At 40.7% G+C, this 16,189-nt stretch overlaps 1 protein-coding gene across 2 annotated transcripts in view; it reads right to left on the minus strand.

The window, feature by feature from the left end:
• Positions 1-16,189, minus strand: part of LOC139384127 (connector enhancer of kinase suppressor of Ras 1) — a 101,860-nt gene that overhangs the window by 8,705 nt on the left and 76,966 nt on the right. For both annotated transcript variants that reach the window (XM_071128796.1, XM_071128797.1), the window contains 5 exons: positions 15,453-15,604; positions 15,233-15,266; positions 14,902-15,077; positions 13,862-13,935; positions 9,421-9,492 (listed from right to left, as the gene is read on the minus strand). In XM_071128796.1, the coding sequence (XP_070984897.1) occupies positions 9,421-9,492; positions 13,862-13,935; positions 14,902-15,077; positions 15,233-15,266; positions 15,453-15,604 (508 nt within the window). The remainder of the gene's footprint in view (positions 1-9,420; positions 9,493-13,861; positions 13,936-14,901; positions 15,078-15,232; positions 15,267-15,452; positions 15,605-16,189) is intronic.

Here is a 16,189-nt window from a genome sequence, read left to right on the forward strand (position 1 = left end):
GATTGATTTGCACTTTTCGCACCAAAGTACGTTCATTTCTAGGAGACAGAACGTGTCTCCTTCCTGAGAGGTATGACGACTGCGTGGTCCCATGATGTTTATACTTGCGTACTATTGTTTGTACAGATGAACGTGGTACCTTAAGGCGTTTGTAAATTGCTCCCAAGGATGAACCAGGCTTGTGGAGGTCTACACTTTTTTTCTGAGGTCTTGGCTGATTTCTTTTGATTTCCCCATGATGTCAAGCAAAGAGGCACTGAGTTTGAAGGTAGGCCTTGAAATACATCCAGAGGTACACCCCCAATTGACTCAAATTATGTCAATTAGCCTATCAGAGGCTTCTAAAAAAAAGCAGTGACATGAGTTTCTGGAATTTTCCAAGCTGTTTAAAGGCACAGTAAACTTAGTGTATGTAAACTTCTGACCCACCGGAATTTGGATAGAGTGAATTATAAATGAAATAACCTGCCTGTAAACAATTGTTGGAAAAATTACTTGTGTCATGCACAAAGTAGATGTGCTAACCGACTTGCAAAAACTATAGTTTGTTAACAAGAAATTTGTGGAGTGGTTGAAACATGAGTTTTAATGACGCCAACCAAGTGCATGTAAAACTTCCGACTTCAACTGTATGTGGATGTATTGTATTGTAAAAAAAAAAATGAAGAGGACCTTTTTTTTACATTTTTTTTTAGATCATATTGAATATGAATACACAGACAGGGGGAAACTGATCCTAGATCGGCACTCCTACTTTGAAAGCTTTATAAATACGGACCGGGCCATCAGGCAGCTTCTAGCACTCATTAGAAACGAGAAGAAAACACTGGAGGGAAGAGTTCCAAAAAATACCACATGTTGAACGAATGCCTGTGAGGCTAAAGCAGGCTACTGGGAAAACATTGTCTTTATGTACAGTTATGCACGTTGAATTTCCTCCAAGCAACCAACTACCCCACTGGGATCATTTCAGAAAATAAAATTCAGCTTATGCCCACAAGTCTTTATTTTAAATTGGAACAACAACAAAAAAAAACATATGTGATTCTCTGCCTATTTCTGTAGCACTAACAATCCACTAGAAGGTGGCAGCGAAGACTATAGCATATGCTCAGAAGTCAGTACTCATACCTCGCTTTACCTTACCGGCATGTGATCAAACTATTTGCGGTCTGTGCGGGAGAGATAAAGGCTCTGCTTTAAGCGTGTGCCTGTGTGTGCGTGAGAGAGAGAGAGAGATAGCACCAGACTGTGGCAGAGACAGGGATAACAGCTGTATAAATGTTTCAGAGCAAGACTTAGTGAGTGGGATGGAGAGATTCAATCTATTGTTGATTCTGTCACACAGCAGTGATCATAGAGGAGTGGAAGTGGTATCAAACAACCCATATACCATCATAATGTTCCAGTTTGTTCAATAAAACCTAATGTGACATACAGGGCTGTTACGGTGACCGTATTACCACCACACCGGCGGTCACGAGTCATGACAGCAGTCAAATTCCATGTGACCGTTTAGTCATGGTTATTAGGCTTGTCCAAGCTCTGATGCTGCTGGTGGTCATTAGCAGCCTACCAAACTCGCTAACTGCCTGGTACTCAAGCACTCTATTGTCCCTCTAATCACTCGGACATCAATGCAAATGTAATTAAAAATCTAAATCTAAATCACGAGTGCCCATGAGTTAATGTTGCGCAATATTTCTACAGGCTATGCAATTGCGTGAGAAAACAAAGTTTAGAATGGGCCTTTATTGAAAATAGGTGGATCCCATCAGCTTTCTACAGGCTAGGCCCTAAAAAAAAATAATAATAATAAAAATAAAAAAACGTCCTCTCACTCAAATATTCGTAAGAACATAAGATTCAACAACTGAAACAAACTGAACAAGTTCCGCAGACATGTGACTAACAGAAATTGAATATTGTGTCCCTGAACAAAGGGGGGGGGAGGGGGGGGTTCAAAATCAAAAGTAACAGTCCGTATCTGGTGTGGCCACCAACTACATTAAGTACTGCAGTGTCTCTCCTCCTCATGGACTGCACCAGATTTGCCCATTCTTGCTGTGAGATGTTACCCCACTCTTCCACCAAGGCACCTGCAAGTCCCCGGACATTTCTGCGGGGAATGGCCTTAGCCCTCACCCTCCGATCCAACAGGTCCCAGACGTGCTCAATAGGATTGAGATCCGGGCTCTTCGCTGGCCATGGCAGAACACTGACATTCCTGTCTTGCAGGAAATCACACACAGAATGAGCAGTATGGCTGGTGGCATTGTCATGCAGGAGGGTCATGTCAGGATGAGCCTGCAGGAAGGGTACCACGAGGGAGGAGGAACGCACAGTGTTGAAATTGCCTGCAATGACAAGCTCAGTCCGATGATGCTGTGACACACTGCCCCAGACCATGACGGACCCTCCACCTCCAAATCTATCCCGCACCAGAGTACAGGCCTCGGTGTAACGCTCATTCCTTCGACGTTAAACGCGAATCCGACCATCATCCCATGTGAGACAAAACAGCAACTCGTCAGTGAAGAGCACTTTTTGCCAGTCCTGTCTGGTCCAGCGACAGTGGGTTTGTGCCCGTAGGCAACGCTGTTGCCAGTGATGTCTGGTGAGGACATGCCTTACAACAGGCTTACAAGCCCTCAGTCCAGCCTCTCTCAGCCTATTGCGGACAGCCTGACCACTGACGGAGGGATTGTGCGTTCCTGGCGTAACTCGGGCAGCTGTTGTTGCCATCCTGGACCTGTCCCGCAGGTGTGATGTTTGGATGTACCGATCCTATGCAGGTGTTGTTACAAATGGTCTGCCACTGTGAGGATGATCAGCTGTCCATCCTGTCTTCCTGTAGCGCCGTCTTCGGCATCTCACAGTACGGACATTTCCATTTATTGCCCTGGCCACATCTGCAGTCCTCATGCCTCCTTGCAGCATGCCTAAGCCACGTTCACGCAGATGAGCAGGGACCCTGGGCATCTTTCTTACGGTGTTTTTCAGTGTCAGTGGAAGGCCTCTTTAGTGTCCTAAGTTTTCATAACTGACCTTAATTGCCTCCGGTCTGTAAGCTGTTAGTGTCTTAATGACCGTTCCACAGGTGCATATTCATTAATGGTTTATGGTTCATTGAACAAGCATGGGAAACAGTGTTTAAACCCTTTACAATAAAGATCTGTGAAGTTATTTGGATTTTTATGAATTATCTTTGAAAGACAGGGTCCTGAAAAAGGGATGTTTCTTTTTTTGCTGAGTTAATATTTATCTATCAACTTTCCTAATAGGGCTGGGCGATATGGCCAAAATCTCATATCCCGATAACGATACAGCACATTCTGTAAATTCAATGAATAAATAGTTTATATAAAATGACTGCATGTAAAGGCCAATTTCTTATTACATTTTGAATTATACTCAACAAATAAAAAGGTACTTATTCATATTTGATTATTTCTCCTTTTATTTAGAGTCTTTGTGCAAATGTTCAATTGAGCATATAACAAAATATGAATGAATAAAATAGAAAACACTTCAACTACTGTTGCAAACAAAATAAATATAGGCCTAAAAATATATATATATATACACCCCCGTTTCTCGACTGTGTAAATTGGAGCCATGTCTTTGCAGATGTAAGTTGTAACGGCAGCTGTTATCTCCTTCCATCTTCGTGATTCTTTGCCATATGGCGTGCTGTTGGCAAAAGCCTCTTGCAACGTCTGAGTCGGGGGTTTGTTTTGAGCACTCGACTGTACTTTTTTGGGTCTCATCCGTAGACTCTCTCCGTACTGTCCCAGATGATTCTTGTGCAAGTGGAAACTAGATTTGTGGTGTTTGAGCCTGTTGTTGGGTCCGGCCTGCGGCATATTTTGCCGAGGACGGTTTTCTGGTCCGTGTCAGACTTTTCATACCCAAACCATGTCCATGCGGCTGAAGTAGCCCCTCTTTTAGGTACGAGCTCAGGAACCAAAATTCTCAAATTTGGACTCAGACCAAAGGACAGATTTCCACCGGTCTAATGTCCATTGCTCATGTTTCTTGACCCAAGCAAGTCTCTTCTTATTATTGGTGTCCTTTAGTAGTGGTTTCCTTGCAGCAATTCAACAGTCTCCGCTGAACAGTTGATGTTGAGATGTCTCTGTTAATTGAATTCTGTGAAGCAGTTATTTGGGCTGCAATCTGCAGTTAACTCTAATGAACTTATCCTCTGCAGCAGAGGTAACTCTGGATCTTCCTTTTTTGTGGCGGTCATCATGAGAGCCAGTAAGAAAATAAATTCCACAAAATAACTTTTAACCAGGCACACCTGTTAATTGAAATGCATTCCAGGTGACTACCTCATGAAGATGTTTGAGAGAGCGTGTGCAATGCTGTCATTCAGGCCAAGGGTGGCTACTTTGAAGAATCTCAAATATGTAGATTTCTTTGTTTACTACATGATTCCATATGTGTTATTTCATAGTTTGTGTCTTCACTATTATTCTACAATGTAGAAAATAGTAAAAATAAAGAAAAATCCTGGAATGAGTAGGTGTGTCCAAACTTTTGACTGGTACTGTATATTATTTAGTGTAAAGACAACATTAAATTAAGAAGTCTGATGGGTGACATTATTAGCCTATCACTTGTGAAAGGCAAGAAACAATGCATACCTTTTTTTTGCGACTTTTTCAAGTCATAGTCGCACACCTCATGTATCCAAGCCCACGAGCCTATGTGTTTCGTATCACAACTAAAGTGGACAAATAACTTCTTAAAATGAAGCACATTCATCCGCTTTATAACCGGTGTCGAGCCTGGCGTGCGGCAGGTAGCCTGGCGGGTAGGAGCGTTGGACCAGTAACCGAGAGGTTGCGGGATCGAATCCCCGAGCTGACAAGGTAAAAATCGGTTGTTCTGCCCCTGAGCAAGGCAGTTAACCCGCTGTTCCCCGTGCGCCGAAGACGTGGATGTCGATTAAGACAGCCCTCCCGCACCTCTCTGATTCAGAGGGGTTGGGTTAAATGCAGAAAACACGTTTCAGTTGAATGCATTCAGTTGTACAACTGACCCCTTTCCCTAACTGGCATACACAGGCTGCGAGTTTGAGGAAGATCATTTCCACCATAAAAATGCACCTTTATAATAGAGCATTACATGCATAATCACATTTTCCATCAATTTTGAGAACAGTGTCTTCCCACTAATTGATTGCATTTTGGAACATTCGCTCTTATAGCCTACTGCCATGTGCACATTCAAAATGTTAAGCTAAATGATCAGCCCCGTTGCTTTTAAAAGGTTTTTTGATGCGAGTGGTTTCATTCATTTGGGATCTATCGCATCCTACAATTGTCCCAGAGTATGTTTGGAAAATCTATTTATTGCACAGAAGAACAAGTTGACCAATAGAATAGGTGAACTTTTGTAATATGGGGGATAGTAGATAGTAGATTGACAAAGGCTGCTATTGCTGTTCGTTAGGCCTACTCATCTTGTTGGCTGACAAAAAGTAGGCAACACGGACTGTTGTAACATCTTTAGTATGCACCTCAGAATTCGATAAGAGGGACGCGCGCAGTTGCGTCCCCCGATGTGTCTATCTTCATTCACTTGTAGCCTACTTCTTAGCTGAAATGCCAGAGAGAAGGACCCGATCACGTGACGTGCATTGGCTACATCTGAGAGAGCCATGTAAGTGAGAGGTGCTTCAGAGCACGGCAGCCGGGGAGAAGGGATTTACAATTAGCCTATTATATTCAGCCCAAGGGCAAAATGTCCCCTTTGGCAGCGAAAGGCATTGATTTTTTTTTAGGGGGCATTACGGCCAAACAAGGGGGATGCCGCCAAGAGTGTGTGCAGCTTGCGACTTTTTTCAAATCATCAAAGTCCCATCATGCAGCCTTAAAATATATTAAAACATCAAAACATATGGCACGACGTTTGTATCACAACAAAACATATGGCCCGACGTTTGTATCACAACTAAAGTTGCATAAATACCTATACAGAATAGCCACACGTGCACTTCCTTTGAAATCGTTTGGAGAAAATATCCTCTCTTTTATTAAGCCTTGTTCAATTGTATTCTACATACTATAAAATAATACAAAATAATGTCACAGAATTCTAAGCAAACCTTGTCTGCTAAATGAACCAGTGTAGCCCACAGCCATATGGCATAGCGGCAGGGTAGCCTAGAAGTTAGAGCGTTGGACTAGTAACCGAAAGGTTGCAAGTTCAATTCCCCGAGCTGACAAGGTACAAATCTGTCGTTCTGCCCCCGAACTGTTCCTTGAAAATAAGAATTTGTCTAGTTAAATAAAGGTTAAAAAAATAATTAAAAAAATAAGCGATATCAGGGCATAACATAAGAACAACTCTGAGTATGCTATTCTGATCTTGTGAAGTGTGTTTCTCATCTCAGATGTATATATTCTATTCTACTGTATTTTAGTCAATGCCACGCCGACATTGCTCGATCTAATATTTATATATTTCTTAATTCCATTCTTTTAATTTTAGATGTATGTGTACTGTTGTGAATTATTAGATCCTACTGCACTGTTGGAGCTAGGAACACAAGCATTTCGCTACACCCGCAATAACATCTGCTGAATATGTGTATGTGACCAATAAAATCAGATTTGATTTAAAATAGACTACATTTGCTTCATATCATGTTTCCTTAGAACTGTCTAAAATAACTAACGGATTTGACTTTTTAAAATGAAGATGTCCCAAAGGTCTGCATCAGTGGCTTGTAGGTCATGCGTGGAAGCCAGGAGATGATAAACGTGTTTATGCTAATTAACGGTCAATTACCGTGTGAAACTTGCAGTTATTTGCTTGACAATCACCGGCTCCACAGTCCTAGTGACATATCCAGTGAGCTCAAGATGGTGAAATACCTCTTTCTTGTGCTCATAGGTTAGCCTTTATCTTTATGGCCTAGTCCCTGACATGTTTGTGCCACGTGACAATGACAGGAATGGAAAGAAAGCACAAACAGATCTGGGACAAGGCTAACGTGACCCATGTCTGATATAATAACCCTCTCTAAAGTAAGAGCCATCACTGATCATGGTTGTAACCTATGTGGCGTACAGCAGGTCAGCCACCAGGGGGAGACTCGTCGAGCCATGGTGACAGACGGAGTATACATCACGAGGCGATGGCGCCCTCTGCTGGACGTGCCAGGTCACGACGGGCTCTCCAGTCAGGACTTATTGGGGCTGATTGTGGTTGGTGAGTAATCAAGGGCTTATTGCTCACCAGCTGGACAGGTCCCAATAAAGCTGCCAGAAGAGCAGCACACGGGAGGAAGGACTGGGGGAAGAAAGGTTACTGCCATATAGTTGGGGACGGTTCCAGAGGTAAAAGGAGCGAGTTCAGTTTTTGTTCCCCACAGGATACAGCAAGACCCGGAGCCCAGAAGACGGTATCCCGTAGAGGGTCTCATGGGGGAGACCTTTTCTTTTGGCTTGTTGTTCAAATAAACACCCTTGAAACCGAGCTAATCCTACTCTGTCCGTGTCTGATCTGTGTAAACGTTTTGACCGAACCACCTGGTCTGCCACACCTATAAGACTAACAACGTTGCCGGACCGACCAATCAACCAACATCACTCATTCTTTGCCTAAAAAAAAACAACCATAGAATCAGAAGATGTCTCTTTAGCCACGCTACATCATTTCAATGCAATGCATTTGAATAGTAAGTGTATGCAAATCAAATCACTGCGACATTTCCATCGTCGTTTCTATGGGGAATCCTCAGCTGTAGGCTTGGAAGGTAGACCGTATATATTGTATACCGGGGCATTTGGAAGTACCATGAATACCATGAATAGCATTGAAACTATTATTTATTTTTTTTTTTATAAATAATGAATATTTGTTGCTACTTTTTAAGTAAAATACCCGCAGTCAACTTGTGCAATACGTTAGGAGATCAAGCATTTCACCGGTCACATTTTTTTTTAAATGATAAAGCTTACCTGTAGTCCCCAGTCACGTTTACAAGCACACAACGACAAGAGACCTGGAGCCTTAAGTCACTCACTGTTCTGCAGCACGCACCAGGTGATCTAGCTACAGTTGGGATATGACAAGTAAATGGTCGCCAGCTAGATGTCTTATACAGTGAGCTCCAAAAGTATGGGGACAGTGACATGTTTTGTTTAAGCTCTGTACTCCAGCACTTTGGATTTTAAATTATACAATGACTACGAGGTTAAAGGGCAGCTTTAGTCTGTCGTCAGCTTTCATTTTAGGGAATTTTCAACCATATGGTGTGAACCATTTAGAAATTACAGCACTTTTTGTACATAGTCCCCCCCCATTATAGTAGACCAAAATTATTGGGACAAATTCACTTATGTTTATTAAAGTAGTAAAAAGTGAAGTATTTGGTTCCATATTCATAGCACACAATGACTACATCAGGCTCGTGACTCTACAAACTTGTTGGATGCAATTTACGTTTATTTTGGTTCTGTTTCAGATGATTTTGTGCCCAATATAAATGAATGGTAATTAATGTAGTGTGTAATTTTGGAGTCACCTTTATTATAAATAAGAATAGAATATGTTTCTAAATCCACATTAATGTGGATGCTAGAATAATTACAGATAATCCTCAATGAACCATGAATAATGATGTGTGAGAAAATTACGAACACACAAATATCATACCCCCTCCCAAGACCGCTAACCTCCCCTGTTATTGAAATGGTGAGAAGTTAGCATGTCTTGGGGGTATGATACTTGTGCGTCTGTAACACCCGACATGGATGAAAATACTTTCAAATTAAAGCTGTCAGTCTGCACTTTAACCTCATAGTCATCGTATAATTTCAAATCCACGGTGCTGGAGAACAGAGCCAAAACAACAACAAAATGTGTCACTGTCCCAATACTTTTGGAGCTCACAGAAAATTCCTAAATGCTCAGCAGTTGTTGTGCATTTGGTTTGCTAGTTATCTAACTAGCTAAGGGGTTAGCTTCTTGCAAAATCAAGCTTCTAGCAGAATCATGCTTCTCTTAGTAAGAGCAGAGAATCCCTTCCTGGATCAAGAGCCTTGCTGTCTAATATACGTTTTGTGCGTGCAGCAAACTGTGAGTAGCATTTTCGAGTTACTTTTTATAACTTTATGAGTTGGGAAATAGTTTATGTCAGAGACTGTATAAAATGTTTGCATGCGCTCATGAGCATTTGCTATGTTTTTTTCCCATGTACTTGTTAGCATGGGGGGAGGGGGAGGGGGGCTGCATCATTCGTGGGCGACGACATGTTTACTGTTGCCTTGTTTTTCCTAAAAAAAAATATATTCTCGCAGGCAATCGAATACTAGCATCCGTTTCGATTAATCGTGCCCATCCCTAGTGTGTATGTGTGTATTAGCACACTGTGTGTGTTCATAAATCGGTCACACTTACTTGGTCATGTCATTGACGTTCTCGGCGGCGAAGAAGAAAGTCTGGAAGCGCTGGTGGCACATTTGGAAGACACTGGGAGAAGGAGAGCGAGAGTGGTAGAGAAACAGAGGGAGAGCGAGAGAGAGAAAGGAGAGCGACAGAGGAAGAGAGAGCGAGAGAAATTCTAATTAAATTACGGCTCCACAGCCTCAGACGATCTAGATACTTTTTCTAACCTCTCTGGATTACAACCAAATTACGATGAGTGTACTATATTACGTATTGATCACCGCCTAAAAAATGTTTTACATTACAGTGTTGTTTACCAATAAAATGGTCTGACGGTGATGTGGACATACTCGGTATTCATATCTTGAAAAAAAATAAACAATTCACTACAATACATTTTTATAGAAAATGTGCAAAAATAGACAAGATCTTGCTACCATGGAAAGAAAAACACTTGTGGAAAAATCACCCTGATTAACTCTTTAGTCATATCCCAGTTTACCTATTTGCTTATGGCCTTGCCTACACCTAGCAAAATGTTTTTTAAATTATATAAGCAAAAAAGATTCCATTTTATTTGGAACGGAAAACCAAACTAAATTGAAGGGGCCTATTTATATCATGAATATGAATTTGGAGGGCAGAAATGATCAAATATTAAAACATTAGACCTCTCACTAAAGGCGTCAGTCATACAACAGTTATACTTAAATCCGAACTGGTTCTCCAGCAGATTAGTAAGAATGTCTCACCCCATGTTCAAGAATGGCCTTTTTCCCTTTATTCAGATTACATCATCTCACTTTCGGTTACTTGAAAATGAAATAATCTCCAAAATATCCCTGTTTTTAAGACAAGCCATAGAAAGTTGGTTGTAATTTCAGTTTAATTCACCAGAAAAGACAGAACAAATAATACAACAAATATTATGGTTAAACTCAAATATACTAATTGATTAAAACAAAGAGAAAAAAACATTATTTTTGGAATAATAATATATATATTTTTTTTTAAAGGTATATTCTTTGTAAATTATATCATAAATAGGACTGATGGAGTTATTTCACACATTCAGCTAACAAAACTATATGGAAATGTCTGCTCTACCCAAAATTTCAACCAACTAATTGCAGCATCAACACAAAACTCAAAGAGGCAAGTGGAAGGGGGAAATAGTAAGAAACTTGTCTGTCGGACGTGCATTAAAGACCAAAATTGGTTAAAGAAAATTGTGATAACTGAGAAAGCATACCAGTTTCATTTAAGGACCAAAAAATAAATAATTGACTGTTGCCATATAGATTGAAAAATAGTTGGGAAGAGATTTTAGATTTTTTGGACATGGTTTATGAGCTGATACACAAAACGACGTCGGATTCAAAACGTATAATTTTCCAATTTATATTATGATACATAATTCTTGCAACCAATAGAATGTTATCTACAGTGCATTTGAAAAGTATTCAGACCCCTTGACTTTTTCCACATTCTGTTATGTTACAGCCTTATTCTAAAATGGATTCAATAGTTTTTCCCCCTTCATTAATCTACACACAATACCCCATAATGACAAAGCAAAAACAGGTTTAGAAATGTTAGCAAATTTACAAAAAAAGAAAAACAGAAATATATTTACATAAGTATTCAGACCCTTTACTCAGTACAGTACTTTGTTGAAGCACCTTTGGCTGTGATTACAGCCTGGAGTTTTCTTGGATATGACGCAAGCTTGGCACACCTGTATTTGGGGAGTTTCTCCCATTCTTCTCTGAAGATTCTCTCAATCTGTCAGGTTGGATGGGGAGCATCGCTGCACAGCTATTTTCAGGTCTCTCCAGAAATGTTAAAATCGGGTTCAAGTCCGGGCTCTGGCTGGGCCACAAGGACATAGAGACTTGTCCCGAAGCAATTCCTGCGTTGTCTTGGTGGTGTGCTTAGGGTCGTTGTCCTGTTGGAAGGTGAACCTTCACCACAGTCGGAGGACCTGATCACTCTGGAGCAGGTTTTCATCAAGGATCTCACTGAACTTTTCTCCATTCATCTTTGCCTCAATCCTGACTAGTCTCCCAGTCCCTGCCGCTGAAAAACATCCCCATAGCATGATGCTGCAACTACTATGCTTCACCGTAGGAATGGTACCAGGTTTCCTCCAGACGTGACGATTGGCATTCAGGCCAAAGAGTTCCCATTTTGGTTTCATCAGACCAGAGAATCTTGTTTCTCATGGTCTGGGAGACCTTTAGGTGCTTTTGGCAAACTCCAAGTGGGCTGTCATGTGCCTTTTACTGAGGAGTGTCTTCCGTCTGGCCACTCTACCATAAAGGTCTGATTGGTATAGTGCTGCAGAGATGGGAGAACCTTCCAGAAGAACAACCATCTCCACAGAGGAACTTTGTCAGAGTGACCACCAGGTTCTGTCTCTGAGCTCTACGGACAATTCCTTCGACTGACATCCACTGTCAACTGTGGGACCTTTTCAAATCATGTCCAATCAATTGAATTTACCATAGGTGAACTACAATCAAGTTGTAGAAACAGATCACGGATGATCAATGGAAACAGGACGCACCTGAGCTCAATTTCAAGTCTCATAGCAAATGGTCTGAATACTTATGTAAATAAAGGTATTTCTGTTTCTTAATACTTTTGAAAAAAATTCTAAAAATAATTTTTCACTTTGTCATTATGGGGTATTGTGTGTAGATTGATGAGGATTAGAATAAGGCTGTAACGCAACAAAATGTGGGAAAAGGGGTCTGAATACTTTCCATATGCACGGTATACAATCATCCCAGCTCTGCAGATTTTCCTGCGAAGAGACAACCATTAGATAATTTGTTTAGGGTTAGGGTTACTGCTGGGTGAAAAGTTTTAGTCAATTGATCAATAATATAAACATTATTGCTAAAATCATTATTATCTTTAAAATTCACTATCTGTAGAAACTACGAGAATAGAAAAAGGTTCAGAACTTTTGTGAAACATCACAGCACATTTGAAAAATATGTGGAAAATAGAAACTGGATGGTCTTCAGAGATAGATGGAATGGGTTGAGGGTAAGTGAAGGATGGGATAAAAATCAAATTTAAAAAAGATAACTATAGTAAAATATATTGTGTCCGTAAAATATACATAGTAGGTATAACCTGGAAGTAGAAGCCTAAGTGCTGTTGCCCAGTAGTTTACTCCAATTAGGGGAGGGGTGGTAGGTTTAGGGGAACATAATAAAGGAAAATATTTTTTATATATATGTATAATGCATGTAAATACATGTACAATGTATTTACAAAAAATATAATGGTCGATTGGAAATTATACAGACAATTACATTGATGGAAGCTACAATATATATGCAATATTAAAGCTGATCTACCCCCAAAGAAAAATATGAATAAAATAAAATTACGACTACGCTAGCTACCGCTAAGCTAGCTAGCTGCCCCTAAGTTAGCTAGCTAGCTACCCCTACAATAAGAGATGGGGGATGTTACTACTGACTCACACTTTGACAGAATGGTATTAGTAAGAAGGTCTACTCAATTGATTCCCTTTACCTTTGGTAGATATGACATTTCAGTGTTAGCCTCTGACCCACATGTTTAGAGGCCCTACTCTTTGCTGCAGAGACAAAGTGTAGCTGTTTTAAAGCTAATGTGCTGCAATTCTCCAACCTTGCCATGGCTTATGCCATATTCTTATGCTATCCGAGTGACTCAAACATAACAAAATCAATGTGGGCCCTATGACATGACATTTTTGATATTTTAGATTCTAAATCTAAAGTTTATTTTGGTGATTGTTAGTTTCAAAGATGATCTTTAAAAATATAAATGTGGCTCCATTATCTTTAATACATACTTTATACCAGGTTTTAATTGCTTATAGACTGAAAATGTTTTACCATTCAGAAAATTATTTTCAACAAAATAATAATATATTTTTATTTTATTTTTTGGAGTAGCGGCAGCTAAATGAATATAGGGGAAACACTGCACTCTTGGAAACGTATATAGCAGTTCCCTTTTTTGCTGATGTACATTACACTGGGCTTGCATTGCAATCTAATAATATAAAGGTTACGTCCAAATCTGGGTTAAAATAATTTTCAAAATACTTAATTTGCGGCTGTCTGGCGTGTCAGATGGATGGGACTTTCAAATTTAGGATGATTCCATTGCGCCATATTTCAAAAACCCAGATGGGACTCAAGTACCATCAAACAGTGAATCCTAAGTCAGTTAAGAACAAATTCTTATTTACAATGACAGCCTTGGAATAGTGGGTTAACTGCCTCGTTCCGGGGCAGAACGACAGATTTTTACCTTGTCAGCTCGGGGATTCGATCTAGCAACCTTTCGGTTACTGGCCCAGCGCTCTAACCACTAATCTATCTGCCGCCCCTAAATAACCTGTCTTATCACACTAGACACTCCATCCGACATGAATACTCACTACTTCCTCTTGTGTTCTCCTGCACCCTCTATGTTGTAGCTGGAGATCTTAACCAGGCCCTCCGCTTTCTCCTCCTGACGATGACAAAGAAAGGAATAGGTTAATCTCACACATAACTACTGCAGCCATGATAGCCTGGTTACTCCACAATGAACCCTATGAGTGTTCAGTCCACTTTAACCAGGCTACTGCAATTCCAGTGAGCACAAGACGTTGAAAAGACACATTATCGAACATATTTTGCGCATGGTAATTTTGATAAGGGCCGCCTCATAAGAGGCCATGCTTATCACAATTACCAGGCATAAAATACATACAGATAATGCCAAATCACATTGCACAGTGGAAGCCTGTTTCACAACCAAATGCAATAATACTATCAGTCATAGTGGTAAATACAACTATCTGAGCCATGTTATTATTGGGCCTCCATCACATTACGTGCATAAACCTGCCAATGAGACACAGTGTATAATATGATATAATAGCATATTGTCTATTATCTGCTGTAGCCTGTCCAAGGGCTTCAGATGAAAAGGAACTTTTATGGCTAACACAAGCGCGACTGTACATTGATGTGAGGCGTGGAATGCCGATTCATGTGCATCGTCTCTATCAACGCAATAAGATGAATGCACTTATACGATTGTGTTCACCTGGGGTATATTCAGGGAAGTGAAACCTTTCCATAGAAACGTTGTGAATAAAGCTGCCACGACTCACCATTTTCCTCATGACAGACAATCCCATCTGTTCTACACAATACCATACAATCTACACAATTCTGCATGCACCCTCCCGAACAGTTATCAAGTCCTGGAATATTAAAGCACCTTATATGATTGTGTAGGTTTGTGTATAAGTGTTTAACAGTTTTCTTCCCTCCCGACCCTTTTTGAGGGGGGATGAGTGGGGAGTTGGGGTGGGGGTGGGGGCTCAACTGGGTTAGCACTGGTAACATGGTTCTAACTAATGAAACAGTTAATACATTCAATTACACAGTTCATATTTATAACAAATAAAACAAAAAAGGACCTCACCTGCTGACTGGTGTACCAATAGAGAGAGGGGCCCTTGAGGACGAACCAGAAGCGCTGCCACTTCTGGGTCATGAACACACTGCTCTCCTTCCTCTTCTTCCACAGCCAGCCGTCACACTCGGGCCGACTCAGCTCACGACACGACACACGCCGCCTGCTCATCACTTTACGCGTGCCTGGAGTGGGGGGGGGGGTAGACGGGAGAGAGGGTGTCAAAGTTATGGTGACACAATCTCCATGCGCATCGAAATACCTGCTGCGAAAATAAGTACAGCACATGTAAAGTACTCGAAATAAATAAGGAAAACTGATTTTTAAAACCCAAACTTACCTTTTGTAGACCCCTTTTTTTGTTCTTTATCCTCCTAAAATTAAAAACAGCAGAGAATTTGTCCTCAATTCAATAAAAAAAAAAAAAATGTAATTGTCTTTCCGAAAAGCTCAAATGTACACATTAAAACATCACATGTAGAGAGCCTCTCCAGAAACTAACCTCATGGCCATCATAACCACCACCACCGAAAAAAAAACAGTGTGTGTGTCTCTCTCACCGTGTGTCCGCCCATCTCAGGACAGGAACTGATGGAACTGATACTCTCTCTGCCTAGTTCTATTACCCGGGGGGACGGACTTCTGGAGGGTGCAGAGCCCTTTCCGTTCGGCCCGGGGCTGAGCCTGGACCCCTCCAAACCCTCGGCTTCTCCTAGGACACACACATGCACACACACACACACAGGTGAGAACACTTTTTATACAACAACACAGCACAATTACAATCACTACTAACAGCCAACAACTAACATTCTGTCTCCAACAGTCTTACTTTAGCTGGAATTTAGTGTCATGTTCAGTAGCAAAAATATTTTGAAAAGTTTTCAAAAAGGACAAATTCATCCCTTTATTGGCTTAATTCTGCAATGTTCTTCCCTGTTTTTCTCTCGTTATTTTACCAACTGGTTTTGGATGCAGAGAGTAACTGAACAGGGCCCTGGTAGGCCATCTACTGAAACATGTTATGGCGATAAGCGGTGTCGTCTGATAACAACTTCAAACTGTCTTGAACGATAAATAGTGACACTTGTTCAAATGACAAAAAGGAATCAATAAAAAAGGTAACTATTATTACCATTTACCGTAATGCCAGTTCGGCTATTCCTTCTAAAGCTTATCATATTGGCCTATGTGCCCCGGCACTAGTTCTACCAGATGGTCACTATCTGGCCAAGTTCCAAAGACGGATGCCCAGGCTAGTTGTTCTACAATTTATCTTCTTTAAATTTGATATTAA

This window comes from Oncorhynchus clarkii, chromosome 25 (assembly GCF_045791955.1).
Source record: "Oncorhynchus clarkii lewisi isolate Uvic-CL-2024 chromosome 25, UVic_Ocla_1.0, whole genome shotgun sequence".
NCBI lineage: Eukaryota > Metazoa > Chordata > Actinopteri > Salmoniformes > Salmonidae > Oncorhynchus > Oncorhynchus clarkii.